The 19,155-nt window shown below is 40.7% G+C and overlaps 1 protein-coding gene across 1 annotated transcript in view; it reads right to left on the bottom strand.

Annotated features, from left to right (window-relative positions):
• Window positions 1-812: 812 nt before the first annotated feature.
• Window positions 813-19,155, bottom strand: part of b4galt6 (UDP-Gal:betaGlcNAc beta 1,4- galactosyltransferase, polypeptide 6) — a 30,338-nt gene continuing 11,995 nt past the window's right edge. The window contains exons 4-10 of the mRNA XM_067597976.1: window positions 17,126-17,250; window positions 16,914-17,030; window positions 16,565-16,752; window positions 16,325-16,447; window positions 11,272-11,373; window positions 9,034-9,448; window positions 813-1,177 (exon numbers count right to left, since the gene is read on the bottom strand). Of these exons, the coding sequence (XP_067454077.1) occupies window positions 9,301-9,448; window positions 11,272-11,373; window positions 16,325-16,447; window positions 16,565-16,752; window positions 16,914-17,030; window positions 17,126-17,250 (803 nt within the window). The 3' untranslated portion in view covers window positions 813-1,177; window positions 9,034-9,300. The remainder of the gene's footprint in view (window positions 1,178-9,033; window positions 9,449-11,271; window positions 11,374-16,324; window positions 16,448-16,564; window positions 16,753-16,913; window positions 17,031-17,125; window positions 17,251-19,155) is intronic.

Below are 19,155 nucleotides of genomic sequence, written 5' to 3'. Positions count from 1 at the left end.
GCTCAGAGAAACTTTCCTCCTTCAGAATATGAATGTGAAAAACTCTGCACATACATCATTCTGCACAAAGAACAACATGGTGAGGTTACATAAAGCAAAACACTTTTTTGAGTGGGGGATGGAGGGGAGGGGGCTTTAAAATCCAATCGACCTACGCAACGACATACAGATTTAAAATGTGGTACTGTATAAAAAAATCCCCAGTCAGATCTGTGTATGTTGAGGTATCAGGAGTGAAAAGGTTGGATCAGTACATCCCTACTAGACAAAAAGTCAGCTTTTTGCTTATGTAGATTTTAAATGTCCTCCATTTGAATCTATAGAAAGGTGATGAATGAAACTTAAAGTGTAGTAAGGAGTTGCTCTACCATGAGTGGCCAGAAGAGCTTCAGTGCTCCTTGCCATAGATTCTCCGAAAGATAATCCCGCATTTGATGTTTTGATGATGATGGGATGTTCTTTCATCCCTTTCCAGGAGACTTAACAACCATTCACATTTGACTTTATGCAAACAACTCCAATAAATGTTGTTTACACTTGGCCTCAGGTGACTCTAATGACATTTGTTACATCAGCCAGGAGCACTAACAAACCAAGTGGTATCAATGACCTCGATAACAACCCCACAGAGGTTAAATACCTGGGACTCCCTGCCAGTCAGTTAGAACTGAAGAGGACACTTGAATGAGAGGCGAAACATCTTCAACTATCTACGACCAGGTCCAGGTGCCCTTGATTCAACCCTCCTTGGATGACAATGACTGAGAATCTTACTTCATAAACACAAGCAAATAAATGAGACATACATCACGTTTGTTTTCCAGAATATGGCAATGAAGTGTTTATTTTGTCTTCTGTTGACAAAGAAAAAAAAAAACTTTACAAAGTAACGGTTCAACACCAGACTCAAACTTTTTTATACTGTCTGTTACCAAAGACTGCAGAAGTTTGACAATGGAGCTAACTTCACCATGTAAAAAAAGTTCAGTGATGTCTGGAGGGAGGGGTTGGGGATGGGGTTGGGGCCTCTGGCACATGCTTCTGAGCCAGTGAGAGGCAGAACGAGACGGAACTGAGCATGTGCAGAGTGGGTGCTACATTAACATCTTCACAAGGTTGGCTCAGTGTGTGAATTCAGCTTCTTTCTTCAACATGAACTCGTTTAGAGATGAAGAACCTGGTGATCAGATGTTTAGGACATACAGAGTTATAGGACAAAAAAAAAAAATAAAGATTTGAAGAGAAAATTTGACAGATTTTGTTGCCCGCCACTCACACACCTCCCACATGACACTGTGATGAAAGTGATGTTGAATACACCCAGGCTGAGTTCAGCGGAACAAGGGGAGGTTACCCTGGCTATTTATTCCCTTTCAGTCCTTATTTTTGTTTTCATACAGCACTCAGGACATTGAGCAGAAAATATCTAATTTGTCATTTAGCAATGAAACAATAAAAACAAACTGGGCTGTTAATCCATCACATAATATATCAGCCTTGATTTGTTGTTTTTTTTTAACATATACAGTAACGACTTTGGAAAATTGCAGTTTGACAAAAATTTCTTAGCTCATCTACACTTACTGGAATTTTTCTGGACTTTTCAGCTAAAACTTGTAGCCTTCTTTAGCAGATGGAGTTTGTTCAGTTATAAAACAGTTCAGTTTTTATCCAGAGCTTGATTTATTCTGAATTTGAGGCTGATATTTGAAAGTTATGATATATTGATCATTATTCTGATTGAATGTAAACATTCTTCTTTTCTTAAGTAAACATTTCTGATAAGAATTCCTTAAAATAGTTTTTATACATAATTCTGTACTGAGTGGGACAGTGCTCTCTGGTGGACAAACTATGTAAGAGCAACAGTTTCTAAATTACTTAAAGCATTTGAGATTTAAAGGTTATTCTTGACCTTCGAATCTCACAAGTTCCTTTAGTAGCAATTCTGGAGCTTTCGATCATAGCACATGATATTCCTCAACAGATGAGGTTTGCCCTGTTGTCAAGGAATTGTAGATTTTGAACACTTTAAGGACTTCTCGTTCATGTTGGATTAAAACTTTGTATGATACAATGGAAAGCTTTTGCGCCTTGTGGTGGAATTCTTTCAAACGAATCTTTGGTCTTTTTTGTACTGAAGTTTTGTTACTTGTTGGCTGACACATACTGTGATACCAATATATCTGCCGGTCTAGCTCTATTGTTATCATCATGTTATGAGCAAACTATATAACTATTAATTATGAGTGAACTCCTTCATTCTATAAAGGCCAGAAGATATAACTGAAAGCTCCAAAAATATTCAGTAGGGGGACTTTATGCTGAGAGTTTTTGTCAAAAACATTTTGGTGCATTTCTGGTGAGGATTCCTTAAATTTGGGTATTAAATACCTGCATCCGGGATATGTTTTCAGTGGGATATTTTACTGGTCAGTGCCCTCTGGTGGACATCCTATATAACAGCAACACTGTTTCTAAATGACCTCAAACATCTCTGACATTTCTGGACTGCAAATTGTTACTTAGCAACATACACGCCAATGCTGCAATATCTCTGACAAGCAGCAAATATACAGATTTATCGGTAAGGTTCGAATTTGCATTTTTGTGAGTTAAATGGATAAGACATTTTCATACAGTGTCATGAGCGCATGGTGAACATGGTAAAAAAATAAAGACTAAATGCTACAAACTTCCACATAACCAGTTTGTACCAGAATACTCAGAAACATCAGGCCCAGATTTTTTTTTGCACAGCATCACCAAAATGAACAAATTATACATCATGCTGTACTGTAACTGCTCTTCAGTGGAAAGCTGCCTGCAGTGCTGATCACAAAAGCAAAGCGTCTCTGTGCCTGCTCTGGTCATCATGCATATGTAAATTGGATGTAAATCGCATTAATGTACCCACTTATTTATTTGTAGGCAAGGCCATGCAGGTTGAAGGCTATAAAAGAGTTTTCGAGTGCAATTGTTGGCGGACGAGCCTGACAGCTTAAGCTATTTGTGCTTGATTGTAATGACTGGATCTTGTTTAAGTCCAGTTGCAGGGCAGTTTGCACTAAAGCTAGGTCAGCAAGGATTTCTTATCAAATGAGATGAAATATCAACTGCGACCAACATGCGTTAAATGTGCAGATCATCCTCACAACTCAGTCTTGGTGCATCTGGGGCAAGGCTTATGTTGAATATGATCCACAGGCAATGGAAGTGGATTCTTACACATGATGATTAACACTGGACCGGAGATATTGAGCAAAATGTTGCATGGATTCTTAATCAGCCAGGCGGAATAAAAACATTTCACACTCAGTCAGATATGATTAAGATGAGGGGAGAAACAAATTACAATCCAGTTAAAAAAATTAATCTCTTCATTAAGAATGTAAAGTGAAACAAAAGAAAGAAAAAAAGAACTCAAGGCACAAATAAATACTGCAAAATGGAATACTCTGCAATACAGTAGTCTAATGGTGAACACATGAAATTACGTAGATATGTTTGGATCCTTTAAGTGATAAAAAGGGCAGCTGAGGTTGGTGGAGTCAACCTAGGCTTATACCAGGAACCCGCTGACCTGACACCAACACATTGCTCAGAGCCAACAAATACAGAACACTGACTAAACTGAAGACAGATCAGTCCCACAGTTTAGAACTTGGCATCTGGACCAGAGGTTTGGCTTTGCAAATGAGATACATGAGAATAACGGATGAGGATAACGGATGAGAATAATGGAATATGGCCTGATCTGAAGCGCTACATGCTTACTGCCCTGTTACACCATCTCATCACACACCTCTGTGGCGCTGAGCTGCCAGCTGGGAAACACTGCTCCTGTTACATGAACTAGTCCATGCTGCTCCTTGAATTACGCAGGTATGATATAAAAGCATGACAATGTGTTAGAAACCTCATGCTGTTGGATATGGTCAACTTATAACAGTCGTTTCATTCAGTTGCTCTGTGATGAAGACTTTTTTAGTTAACGCATCTTCAACTGACCCGCCTCATTTACTAGACAATGAGAAGGAAAAAAAACCCTGATGATGTCATAGTGATTTTATCAGCATTATCTTTTCTTGCCTGCATTACAAACCGGGGGTGTGGAGTTTGAGAGAAATCTGTGATTTCAGTTGTATTGTAGGAAGTGTAGTTTTAAGTGTTTCTGAAGCTTATAACAGCATATGATAGAGACTAAAAGTCTGATATCTGCCTCTGCTGCATCAATTTTGACAAAAGTTGTTGTTTTATTTCTTCCTTAAATCTGTCTCTTGCAACTTAATGGTAGCGTAATGCTAGTCCTGCTCCCAGAATGCCTTTCTTTAAGGGTTCAAGGCCCAGAAAGTGTTACAGTCTCTTCAACAGCAGCTTTCTGACTGCTGTGGTGTCTTGTTTGAATCCAAACTGGATGTTAACCATTCTGCTATTAAACCACCCTACAGCAGGGCTGAAAATACTGCAGGTTGCTGCAACAAGAATGAAAAGTGAAATGTATCTGGGAATGCAAAATGTACATTATCAAAAGTAATGTACCATTTTATAAAAGCACTATTAAACATGACAGTTTTTTTTGTTGTTGTGCTTTAACCAAAAACTGGTTAAAAGAAAAAAAAAAATGTGGGTGACAGAGGTGGGGAACTGTAGAGGCCAGGTTAGCCACGTAATAAAACTTGTACATTGGTGACTTGACCAGTGGCTCTCTAACTGTGGGCCATTAGCATGAGGTTAAAGGACCAGTGTGTACGATTTAGGGGGATTTATTAGCAGAAATGTTGGCAGAAATGGAATATTCATAAGTATATTTTAATTCATGTATAATCATGTGAAACTAAGAATCACTGTGTTTTCTCTGTATCTTAGAATAAGCCCTTTATATCTACATAGGGAGTGGGTCCCCTTCCATGGAGGCTGCCATGTTGCACCACCATGTTTCTACAGTAGCCCAGAGCGGACAAACCAAACACTGGCTCTAGAGAGGGCCTTTCACCTTTTTCGCAAGTTTCACGGCCACCATAGGTTCTCCTACATGCTTGAAAGGGGAGCAGTATTCAATTGGTTGCAATCTGCAATCTCACCACTAGATGCCACTAAATCCTAAACACTGGTTCTTTAAGTCAAATAAATGTGATTTATGTGGAAGCTTTCCTGTTTGAACCCCAGTACTAGACTAGTTCTTCATGGATATGAGTTCATATATTGTCTGCAAAGAAAAACTGAATAGTGGTTATCAGATATTTGATATCTCACTATAAGCTGTAAATAGTAGGGCGAAATAAGGCATTACTGCTCTATTAAACACTGTAGCAACAGAACAGATCCACAGAGTGTGTGTGCGTGGTGGTGAGTTTATATCTAATTAAAACTGCAACAACATGGTACTTTATACGCCTCAACCAGCTGATCACCAAGGCAATGACAAATGTTCTGAGCAGCATGGCAACATCAACCACTTCTCAACAACACTATCTTACTGCTACACAACCGGGTCACAGCGCCCTCTGCAGGGAGTAACCTGACACTTTATACAATTATGCACCGAGACTGGGGTGATTTCTTCTCTTATGCAACTAATATGGTACTAAGCTAAGAAAGGCATAGCACAAGAGAATCATCTGCTAAACCAATACTGTTGAAAGTGGTTCCCCAGACAGCTAAACTAAACCCCGACAGGTGGGGTCGGAAAGACCGACCTTCTAGAGGCTAGAAGAGGTGGATTCCTGCACAATTTGAGACCGACTGATGACTCTGCTTTGCTCTCTGATCTGATCCACATATGAAGAAGTGTTGAAGGTTCTGCTTTTGAGGAAAAAAAAAGAACTCTGTAAACATATACAAGGTGCTCCAACGCTCACTGCTGCAAGGGCTTTTGGGATGAGGAGGGGGAAGGTGGCGGGGGGGGGGTATCCACTGGCTTCAAAACAACCTTTCCCAGAAGGCCTCACAGCGCTTGCGTGGAGGAACCCTGGGTGTAATGACATGTAATGCTGTAAAACTATAGAAAATAAATTAGGAACATCACTCTGGCTATTTCATACCTGAACCCCATTTCTTCTTTCTATTCTTAACATCATCTCATTTATTTCACTAAATGTCTGCCTGTATCATGCTTGCGAGTGTGTGCCACTCCAAATATCAACATCACTCAAAGAACACCATGTCAACACAATACTCAAGCACCGCTGTGATAGTGGTGAAGAATTAACACTTCAGATTATGAGGCCATGGATAAACTGTCATTAGCTGCGAGGATCAATACATGCTTTTATTGGCTTGCTAGTGCTGGACAGGAGAGATACAACACAGCAAGCATGACTAAAGGCCCCTAATCACGATGGGTGTAATATAATCTTGGGAGCAATCTGTGTCAGATTATACGATATTAATTTTGAGGCATGTCAAACTGCATTGAATGTCTGGTGAATCGTAACACTACAAAGTGTCAGAAAATACTGAAAGATGCCACTCAGATGAATCATCTAATCTATAAAATCTCAGAAAATGGTAAATAAAAAATATCCATCAGTTCCTCAGAGCCAAGAAGTCTTTAAAATCTCTGACAATAATAACCTCACTCAAGGTCCACTTATTAACTTTTCCCAGAGCTTTCAGAAGTCTGTGAGAGGTGTTAAAAAGCTTTTAAGTAGAATTTGACTCAGGATTGTTTTTTTTGTCAAACTGCTGTTTCCAAGCTCAAGAATGAACTTTCATGCTCAACTTCAAATGCCTTGTTTTGTCCAACTAACAGTCCAACACACGAAGATGTTCAGTTAACAATGACGGAAAACACAGAAAAGCAGCAAATCACACTGGAGAAACTTCAACCAGGTAATGGTTGGTGTTTTTGAACAAAAAATACTGAAATAGTTGCCAATTGATTACTGAATTAAAATACAAATCATTGCAACTCTCTTCACAATTTCCCAAAGTCCAAGGTGATTTCTCCATAAAGTCTTGAAATCGGAAACAGCAGGTGACAAAACAATCCATTTAGTAGCTGTTCTGCAGCTTTTGATCAGATCACATGATGTTCATCAGCTGGTGAAGACTGCTCAGTTGTTTACCTACAAACATCTACAATTCTATGACAGTTAGGCAAACTCCATGTAATATGATCATGAGCTCCATGACCAAAACCGGTAAAAAAAAACAACTGCTTACTATAGATATATACAGTATATGCATGTACAGTATATGTCTATACATCTTACTATGTATTCTGATTGGTTGGTCTGTAGATGCGTCACAGCAGCAGTCACACTGTGGGAATATGTGAAGCAGCCTTTCTTTGGTCTGAACTGGCCATCAGTGGATGTTTCTAGTACAGCCCAGGTTTGCACAGCATGTAGGAGCCTTTCAGATATTCTGTGGTGCAGCAGTTCACAAGATATGAATTCATCTCCAGGACAGGGAATGTCAGAAATAAGCTCCAGGTTTTGGAATAGCCAGAGTTCTGATTTAACATCTTTGGACATACAATCAGAGAAAATGTCCAAACATACAATTCTTGGTCAAATTCAAAACCTATATAGAGGAGAATCTTAACAGTGAACATCTGGTCAAAAATAATCTGCCTACACGCAATCTTTATAGTGCTCAAAGCTTTAAGAAATGAAACTTTTCACAGCCTAACATTCAGACCGTGCCATTCAAGAACAGCAGTAGCTTCAGCTATAAGCGGCTGACGCTAAAGTTCTCTCATTCTGGCCCCTCTGACTGCCTCACAAGCTTAGGAAAAATAATAACACCACAGTCCAGACACACACAGCATCCAGCCCAAATCCCCATGCTTCAGCGCATGGTACAGTACAATGAAGAGCTTTATCACATGGCCAGCACTAAAATCAACAAAGAACTAAAAAAAAAAAAAAAAAAAAATTAAAAACACATCTGAGACAAAACAAAACATACACTCACAAGACCATTAACCTGCACTAAAGCATGTTGTGTGGACACACTCCTGCTATAATGGCCGACCCTGCTCCCTGTACAGAGACATCACCGAGCAGCTCAGTAATGCCTCCCTCCCACTGAGGAGCAGCTTAACTCTTTTCACACAGTGCACCTCAAAGAAAAAAAAAAAAAAAAGGCAGAAAATGCACAACAAAAGGCAAAATTAAAAATATACACATCTCGAACTAATGAAATAATTTATGCTTGAAAAGAAAAGAATATCTGGTAAACAAAATAAATTAAGGCATGCAAAAGATAATGTCAAATCTTGAGATTTGGATACTTCTGTTTTTCTTTTTTTTTTTAAGCCAAACATCCTATATTGTTAGAACATCTTCCTGTTAGGAAGAAACCACTCACTCTTATTAAATCCTCAGAAAGAAGGTAGCTGCCAAAATAAAATTCAAACCCACTGGAATATCACTGTAATATGCCCGAGCGTTTAAAGGCCGATATTTACATATTTGTGTTCTGTGTTCGAGCTTTAAGAGGCCGATATTTACATACATGTTCATGCGGATTCAGCAGCAGTGCAGCAAAAAACAAACAGCAAAACACTTGAGTGACACAGACAGGAGTGCTTCTTAAAACATCCTGAATCAGAAAATAAATACCATGTATCAAAAATTTAAAAAAATGTACATCACAAACGTTTATGTCGACCTCGCTCAGATCCCTCCTTTTTAAGGAATACTGTCGCCTAACAAAATGATATGTATAAAAAAAAAAAATAAAAAAAAATTATAATAGAAAGTGAGACAAAAACTTGTCTGTTGGCTTCTAAGGTGACGGTGATACATCAGAAGTGAAGCAGTGCGGAGCCGAGCCGAGGGAGCTGTGGTTCTGCCACATTAAGGCTTTGCAGTAAACATCAGAGCTCAGATGCTGCTGCTCCCTCGAACCTAAACCAAGACTGATGTGAAGTTTTAGTAGTTAAGCCGGCACGGACAAAAAGACATGCAGCAACTCACCCATCACACACACACATATCCACTGACACCTGCGCGCACACACACACGCGCACACACACACACATTCACATTCACAATCAACAGTTCACTTTAAGAGACTTGCCATTGCCTCTTCATTTTTTCCTCATTTTTTTCGGTTTGGGTTTTCTTTTTTTTTTTTCCCCCCAGTAAGATTTCTTGGCAGCATTACATGGTGCGCCTCTCCTCCCCACCCCACTGGCCTACGCCCCCCCCCCCTCCTCTCTTCTGCTGCGTAACCGCTCTGCGTCTGGATGGCTGGAGAGGGGGGCACTAGGAGGCCAGGCCGGAGAGGAGCTGGGGGTGTCGAGGAGGGGTGGGGTGGTGGGGTTTCGTGGGGGGGGGGGGCAGTTCAGTAGTCTGCGATAGGTGCGAGCTCGGGGTACAGGTCCACCGTGATGTTCTTGTAGAGTTTGCTGAGGGACGTGTGGGGGATGTAATGGAGGTTGTTGAGGCCGTCCAAGTGTTGCCGCTCTTTGGAATACCTCAGCAGTTTGTACCTGCGAAAACACAGTCGTGTTTATCCACTTCATCCTCCCTGTTCCTACTCAGAAAACTATGAGCTGTGTGACATGGATCTGTCTCCCTGAGTGACATCTGAGTGAGCGTGGACATACAATCCAACAGGAATCACGAGCTCTGTCCATACTACTGCAGCTGCTCATACAGCTACCGTCACAGCACCTGCTGTTACAATAACACAACTAAATAAAAATATCCTGTTAATTGTAACTATGATGTGATTTTTCCAAACTTTCCTTTTTTCATTTTAATATCATTTCTATTTATTATAGAAATCATTACTATTATTCATCAAGCTGTTAAGAGTGATTTTTGTCATTCTGACAGAGGTGACTTTTATGTTAAAGGACAGTTCATAATTTTTCTTGTCTGTCCTAAAACAACAGGTGCCCAATCATTCCTCCTGTTCATACTGGATATTAAAAGATCTCCTTCAAATGTGCTTTCAGTGCAAGTGATGGGAGCCAAAATCCAAAGTGTGTCCAACAAAGTCATTTAAAAGTTGATGTGAAGGTTATATGAGGCTTCAGCAGTCTGAGTTAGTCATATCAAGAGGATGTCTGACACCTTTACAGTTTTTTTCAACATCTCTTTGTGTTTCCTCGGACAGTGTTTCCCTGTTGAGCTGTGGTGGAAGTATAGCAGTGTTTCCCCTAGTTTGAGTGGTTTGGCCTGGTGGGAAGGAGGCAGCTACACATTTCTCCGTTTTCTATTTCTCTGTTTAGTGTCTTCAAGTTAGGCTAACACGTTGTTGCTAACTTTGGAGCTAACCCCTTCACTTTTCCAGCAGATGGGGAAACAACAGACATGACTCTTTTTGGTCTTGACAAGCTGCAGCATTTATTAACTGAAACACTGTAGTCTGTACTGTACATTTACTGCCAGACTGACAACTTACTGTTAACCTCTTCCTCTGCTCCGCTCACAGTCACCGTTATTTTTCTGCTTCTCGCTCTCTAACTTAACCACTCACTCGCTTACGCTCTGCCCTATTCCTTAAAAGGAGCTACGCTACCTGGAGTTTCCCAGGCAACGACAAAGACGTTAGCTCACGTTTCGAGACAGCACTGCTCAGCGGCTTCGAAGCGCTATTGATTTGCAAATGAATGAATGGATATTTGGCGTTATTTCTGACATTTAGAAAATTAGTTTTTGGCCTGGCGGGGGTTCTCGTTGGCCTGGCGGGCCGCCACGCCTGTATTATTGAAGGGGAAACACTGTATAGTAACAAAAAGAGGGACTTTGACACTAAAAAGACTGTAACGTTGAAAGATATCTACTTGATTTGGACTGTGGATTTTGTCCTCCATCACTTCCATTGTAAGTCCATTATGAGGGGATCTTCTAATGGTCAGTATGAACAGGAGGAATGATTATAGCAAGAAAAACATGTTTCAATGTTCATTTAGACACTCATGATACAAACCAAAACAGGAGCCACTCTCAAACTAACTGCTCCATAGTGTTACTGGTGGTCATAAACTCTACTCTCCATCTACGTATGGTTGAACACTTTCTATAGGAAAGACTGAAGAAGCTGAAAACACAGTACAGTTTGTAGGAAATACAACTCTGAACTCTAATCGTCGCACTAGACAGCTCAGATGAACATTATGGGGAAATGAGAATCTTAAAAAAATACACACAAGATTCTCAATCCTCACAGCGGACCACTTACTGGTTCTTTCTACTTAACAATAAAAATAAAATCACAGATTATGACCAAGTAATATTAAACATATTCCGCAGTTGAGACCAGAGAGAAAAGTTATGGTAGGCGTGAGACAAAAAGCTGTCTTACCTCCCGAGGAACTGCACCTCTCCTCTGTGGTGGTGAGGAATTGACTTGTACTTCCCGATCTCTCCCTCTGGCCGCGTGACATTCAGACCAGCATAGTGAACCCTGTGGAGCAACCGGGATGTGTTACCGTCGACATTTTATCATTCAGATTTGATGCAATGCTATCAAACCCCATCCACAAATCCAAACTAAACCACTAAACTGATATTAAATGTGTGGAGAGCATGAAACTAATGAAATATTTTGTAACTTTGTTATTTCCCACAATGTCCAGTAGAGGGTGTCCACCACCCACTTCTTTTCCACTGTTGCAAGAAAAGAGATGTTTGTGATGCCTTGATTGGTGATATTACAATAACATACTTTTCTCTGACAGTATCATAGCAGACTAGAAACCTACAATGACTGCAGTCTTGGATACACTCAAGCTCATCCTCCTGGTCACCATAGTCATTTGTTTTTCTGTTAGTTAGAGCCCATTTTCTGTCATTTGTTTACCATGGAGTATGGACATGTGCGGTGAAAATACAGTAGGTTACAAAAGTCTGAGACCACTAGTCAAGATACTTGCATCAAATGTAATACTATTTTTTTCATTACAAATGATAATATCAGCTCAACAATTTGAGTGAAAAGTTGAATCTGAAAAAAAAATGTACATGAATTTACGAATATCTTAGTATCTGGTATGTCCCCCTTTTGCTTCAATGACCACATGCACTTGAGCTGGCATGGACTCCACAAGTTTGTGCAATACCTGATGACCCATGTTATCCCAGCGTGATTTGACAATGTTCCAAAGAGCTTATTGTGATGTCACAGAATGCTCGGCTTTCTCAGTCTTCATGAGTCCCCTTAAATGTTCAATGAGGTTGAGGTCAGGTGACTGTGGAGGAAAGTCCATGACAGTTAGGACTCCTTAGTCTGCTTTGGTCTTCAAGTAGTTCTTGCAAAGCTTTGAGGTGTGTTTGGGGTCATTATCCTGCTGCAGTATGAATCCCTCTCCACGCAGATGAAAAAACCAGAGGGTACAGCATGTCACTGAAGAACGGAGCGTCTTCTCCTTGGTCGGGGTCTAGTCAATTTGGTGCAGGTGTCCAACTCAAGAGTACGCGAAACACCCCCAGACTTGAACATTCCCACCACCATGTTTCACTGTCGGTTTGATACACTGAAGTTTTTTTCTGATCATGACATGCTGCAGTAAGAATATTGTCTCATTTCCAGTTGCCAGTATTTCTGTGTTACAGGTAGCGTTTTTGCATCTCAGCCTAATTAATTTAGCTATATTCTTCATTACTGCTGCTGTACATTTAAACATACACTAGTTCTGCTCAAGCACTCCTAGCTCTTTCCTTCTTTTAGTGACTTTCTCGCTAATCCCACAGTCATACACACTATTCAACTTTAGCTTAGCAATTAGCGATGGCTCCCTCTCACTCTCCTGCTCTCTCTTGCTCAGCGTGTCATATGTGTAGCTATTCCTCTGCCTCCTTTAGCGATAATGGTACATGCAATAAATGTAGTTTATTTGCCATGTTGGAGGCGAGACTCAGTGAATTAGAAGTGTGGCTCCGCACCATAGAGACCCAATCATTAGCTACTGTAGTTAGCCAGCCCCCAGTAGCTGGTTTGAGCCGACCCAGCGTAGCTCCTACTCCCCCCCGGCTTTCTCAGTCTTCACGTGTCCCCTTAAATGTTCAATGAGGTTGAGGTCAGGTGACTGTGGAGGAAAGTCCATGACAGTTAGGACTCCTTAGTCTGCTTTGGTCTTCAAGTAGTTCTTGCAAAGCTTTGAGGTTTTAGATTAATTAGAAGTGTGGCTCCGCACCATAGAAACCCAATCATTAGCTACTGTAGTTAGCCAGCCCCCAGTAGCTGGTGTGAGCCGACCCAGCGTAGCTCCTACTCCCCCCCGGCTTTCTCAGTCTTCACATGTCCCCTTAAATGTTCAATGAGGTTGAAGTCAGGTGACTGTGGAGGAAAGTCCATGACAGTTAGGACTCCTTAGTCTGCTTTGGTCTTCAAGTAGTTCTTGCATAGAAACCCAATCATTAGCTACTGTAGCTCCTACTCCCCCCGGCAGCCACCCTGGGAAGCCAGGGTGGCTTTGTGACTGTCTGAAGGAAGCATAGCCCTAAGCAGAAGCCCACGGTTCACCACCAACCAGTTCATGTTTCGAACAGGTTCTACCCACTCAGCAGCACACCCACTGAGAAACCAACACTGATTACTGGCAGCTCCATAGTGAGAAACGTGAAGTTAGCAACACTAGCAGCCATAGTCAGATGGCACTTTTAAAAAATAGCATAAGCATAAAGTTACTGTTTTTAATGTAGAATGAGCCCAGACTAAAATGCATAAGTAATCATCACCTTGTGTAACCACAACTACCTCAGTAAACACCATCTCATTTGTGACAACAGTAATAAGCACATGAAAAGCAAAACAATGCAGGCCGATTCCCTTTGAACAACTTCAGTATGAACCACTAGATGGCAGTATAAAATAATGATCATGAGATGGGCTTAATCTAATTAGATTTAGCGAAAGTTCTGGTTGTGGGGATAACGTCATATTCAGGTCTCCTACATGTCAAAACCAGTCTACCTTTGATGATTTCATCATTGTGGGTCTGATGCACTGCATGTACTGTCTGTACCTGTCTTGCTAAATCTTAGTGCTGCATTTGACACCATTGACCATCACATCCTATTACAGAGACTGGAACATTTAATTGGCATTAAAGGAACTGCATAACGTTGATTTAAATCCTATTTATCAGATCGATTTCAGTTTGTACATGTTAATGATGAATCTTCCATGCACACAAAAGTTAGACACGGAGTTCCACAAGGCTCTGTGCTTGGACCTATACTATTCACCTTATATATGCTTTCTTTCCTAATATTATTAGGAAACACTCCATAAACTTTCATTGTGATGCAGATTATACCTAATTATATTTATCAATGAAGCCAGATGAAACCAATCAGTTAACTAAACTCCAAGCATGTCTTAAGGACATAAAGACCTGGATGACCTGCAATTTTCTGCTACTAAACTAAGACAAACTGAAGTTATTGTGCTTGACCCTAAACACCTTAGAAACACATTATCTAATGATATAACTACTCTGGATTGCATTACCCAGGCCTCAGGCACCACCGTAAGGAGTTATCTTTGATCAGGATATGTCCATCAACTCCCACATAAAACAAATTTGAAGTGCTGCCTTTTTTCACTTACATAATATTGCAAAAATCAGGCACATCCTGTCTCAAAAAGATGCAGGAAAACTAGTCCATGCATTTGTTACTTCTAGGCTGGATTATTGCAATTCATTATTATCAGGCTCCCCTAACAAGTCTCTAAAGACTCTCCAGCTGGTCCAGAATGCAGCTGCACGTGTACTGACAAAAACTAGAAAAAGAGATCACATTTCTCCTATTTTAGCTTTGCTGCATTGGCTTCCAGTAAAATCCAGAATAGAATTTAAAATCCTTCTCCTCACCTACAAAGCTCTTAATAGTCAGGCACCATCATATCTTAAAGAGCTCATAGTACCCTATTACCCCAATAGAACACTGCGCTCCCAGAATGTAGGCTTACTAGTGGTTCCTAAAGTCTCCAAAAGTAGGATGGGAGGCAGAGCTTTCAGCTATCAGGTTCCTCTCCTGTGGAACCATCTTCCAGATTCGGTCCGGGAGCAGACACCCTCTCTATGTTTAAGAGTAGGCTTAAAACTTTCCTCTTTGATAAAACTTATAGTTAGGACCAGCCAGGCTCGCCTTGGACCAGCCCTTAGTTATGCTGCTATATGCCTAGACTGCCAGGGGACTTCCCATGATGTACTGAGCACTGAGCTCCTCTCTCCATCTGTATGCATTCATGTCCCATTGATGCATGTTACTAACTTGGCATCTTCTCTCTCGTGTAATTTTGTGCTTTCTCATCTCGCAGGTATTTCTGCCACCGGAGTTGTGGAATCTGGATCTGTGGTTGCAGGCTGCCTGCTGCCCCCCGTGGTCCAGCTCGACACCCACTCTTACTATTATTAGTCATATATTCTCCCTCTCTCTCTCTCTCCCCAGCCAACCCCCTCCCTCCCTCTCACCCCAACCAGTCGAGGCAGATGGCCGCCCACGCAGATCCTGGTTCTGCTCGAGATTTCTTCCCATTAAAAGGTGAGTTTTTCCCTGCCTCTGTTGCCAAGTGCTTGCTCATGGGGGACTGTGAGGTCTCTGTAAATTAAAAAGTACAGTCTAGACATGCTCTATATAAAAAGTGCCCTGAGATAACTTCTGTTGTGATTTGGCACTATATAAATAAAGTTGACTTGCAGTATCATTCTCTCTCCTGTTTGTCTCCTTACATACACCCTTCTGTTACTGCAACACATCTCAAACTTGGATTCATCTAGGGCTGAGCGACAAAACGATCTCGATACAGGATAAATAAAGATGTAGCATAGTGGCTGTTTACAATTTTGCACTTTTTACTCAAATAACTATCTCTAAAACTGAGAGATGGTCAAAGAAATTTGATATGATGGTAGTCACAGCTTTTAGTTTTATTTACATTATTTTAATTAGGGCTGGGCGATAAAACAATCTCAAGATAAACCCAGAACATTTTTTACTCGATATGGATAGATCTAATAACCTATAACACAGCAGAAACAAACACAACAGCAAGTCAGTCTGCAGTTTTTGGCTTGCAAGTCAAAGTACAAGGAAATCTGACCTTTTGTACAAAGGAGTTGCTTCAATTTGATTGCTGACCTAGAAATAATGCAGAATCTTAAATATTTCTTCTTCGTTTTACATGTCATAACTTCTTGTGTTTTTAAATGTTTCTTAATCCTCAAAATTTCTGATTATTTCCAGGTTTATGTGAAGATATTAGAGATTTTGAATGTGGTCTCAGACTTTTGGACCTCACTGTATATAGAAACTCCTTCTCCATCCTGCTCTTTGCAGGATGCTGAGTAACTAAACAAAAGGAGCCAGGATACTTTCTAAAGTCACTGTACATTCACTGGTAGACTAACCTGTTCCACAAGTCATCATCCTCTCCTCCCCAACCCCAGAATGCATTGGGAAAGCCATTAATCTTACGGAACTGCTCCACAGTGAGTCCACTGACACCGCCAAAGAACTCACTGTATGGAAGACTGGAAACAACAACAACAACACATATGTTAAACATGGATGTAGATGCTCTTGATTGTTCACTGCATGTTGAAATGTCAACAGTATCTACTGTCAAGACTTGAGCCTGTTCTACTCACATGTACATGTATTTATCCAGCTTGGCAGCGAAGTGGCGTGGCATCTGACCACAGCCGTAGTAGTTGCGGTCATTCTCGGGGATGTGGTCAACATCATGAAAGATCAAGCAGTCCCAGTCTAAGTCCTTCATGGCCTCCAGGAATCCCACATTAAACAGCATGGCTCTGTTGAAGGGCTGGCTCCCACTCTAAACACACACGCAACATAAATATAAAAATACAATGCTGACAAAAACTCATCGATGCTGCGAGGCCTCAACACTCTCACAATCTATCTAAGGACTCACACATCACAATTTTATTTGGGTTGTGCCAATCCAATAGCATTGACATCCAACCAAGACTGTACCTGTTCAATGACGTAGAAGGCAAACTGCAGCCGCTGTCTCTGCAGCATGGGGATGAGGTGTTGGAAGAGGATGGGTAGATGTTCATGGCGGTTTCTAAACGGAATCAGGATGGCCACCTACACCGACAGCACAAACACGAGAGTGAGAATGTACTCATCCCTTCAAGTCATCTGCTGCCGCTACAGTTATTAAAATATGAAAATACACCAACCTTCCAGCGAGGCCTACAGTCCTTTGGTTTCCAATGGCCCCCAAACTCAATGTCAAAAAACTTAGAGAACTGCAGTTCTATCTCCTCCATGGGGATCTCTGTCATGTTCACTTCCATAAGGCCCTCTGTGGACAAAGAGGTGTTTTAAAAAGGGGGGGGGAGGTTATTCCATTGAAAAATCAGCATCACTTCACAGTTACATAATAATATTCCTTAATGTAATACTAAATACAACACCTTGGTATATACTACAGTATACTGTTAGACATATCACAGTGCAACAAAGATCCCCTACAGACATGTTTTAACACATATATAAAAAAAACACTCTGCTCATTTGTGTCTGATGTCGGGCTGGACAATAAAATGATCTCGATAGGGGATCGCCATTAAACCAAACACCAGCGTCACATGGCTCAGGACGTGGGGGAGGATGAGTGATAAAGCCATGCCAACAAGCCTGCCTGGCAAATGCTAATCTGCCAGTCAAGTGGCAGTTTACATCCATGCCTGTCCAGACTAATATAATATTTGTAGTAAAGACTTTGAAGGAATTTTATAAAAGGTATTAAGTGTTCTCCTTGTATGTGTTCACATGCTTGGCCAGTAAAGCTGATTCTGATAGAATACAAAGTTGTATCCATGACAGTAGACAATGATTCAGAATGGATGTTGCTGCAAAGAAGCTACAAATTCTAAAACGTGGATGCTTCACACACACACACACACATCTTCAACCTGGCAGCACAGAAGATCTATACCTGCAATACTCAACCAAAATGTCGCAATCGAAATAGATTGAGTCTGTGGCACACATCAGAGGCCCTGCGGATTCGCTGTTTCCAACACAGACCACGACTACAAATCCCTTGTGCGGCAGAAGGAGTGTCAGAAATTGCACTGAGTGAAGTAAGTTCAATGTTGCTCTTCTGACAACCCCTTCTAGTCTGAAATACTAATGTAGGCTACAGTAGAACTGAAAGTCTGGTACTTTTTTCCCCTTCGGGGGGGAGAGAGGAGAGAGAAAGGGCAACATCACAGAGAAAAGAGGCAGACTACCTGCTGTCATGGACTGTGATGATCAGCAAAATGCTGTGTGTTATGCTGTTATGGACTTTTATTATCATATATTATTTTATGCTGTGTATTATCTGCTGTTATGACTTTGTGATCAGGAAATTACTGATTGTTTACTGATACTGTTGAAACACTGCCAGTAATGACATTTGTGGTTGTAATGATGATAATAATAAATAACAGTTTTTGCACTATACATCATGCTTTTCATTCCTTAATAACTTATTATTATTATCCTTATTGTCAAATGCATAATAGTTTCAGGGAGGAAAGGGATGTTTTTGGATTGTGGCTCCTGAGTAGGGCAAGGTTGAGTACCACTGATCAATACAATCACCACAGTTACAAGATGGGCACCCAAGATTAGAGTCACCAATTCAGTATCCAGCCAAGTGTGAAATATGGTCACAATCCCCCCCCTTCTGTTCCTGAGTTATGGCATTGAATAACGGCAGGACATTATGATGTCACAGTGAAGTTGACCTTTGACCTTTTAGATATAAAATGTCATTACTTCATTTTATCCAATTAGACATTTGTGTGAAACTTTATAATTAGGAGATGAATTCTTGAGTTATGGCCATAAATGTTTTTTTCTGAGGTCACAGTGACCTTGACCTTTGACCACCAAAATCTAATCAGTTCATGCTTAAGTCAAAGTGGACATTAGTGCCAAATTTGAAGAAATTCCCATAAAGCTTTCCTGAGATATTGCATTCATGAGAACGGGACGGACAACCCCAACATAACGCCTCCGGCCACAGCTGTAGCCGGCACGGAGGCATAAAAACATAGAATCTATGAATATGCAAATATTGTTCTAGAGCTGCAACAAACAATTAGTTTAATTATCCTTTAATCTACCAATTATTTTTCTAATTAATTGATTATGCGTTTAGTCAATGAAATATTAAAAAAAATAATATTCACAGTTTCTCAGAGGCTATGGTGAT

The sequence above is a fragment of the Thunnus thynnus genome, chromosome 8, assembly GCF_963924715.1.
Source record: "Thunnus thynnus chromosome 8, fThuThy2.1, whole genome shotgun sequence".
Classification (NCBI taxonomy): Eukaryota; Metazoa; Chordata; class Actinopteri; order Scombriformes; family Scombridae; genus Thunnus; species Thunnus thynnus.
This window is presented reverse-complemented; position numbering and strand designations above follow the sequence as displayed.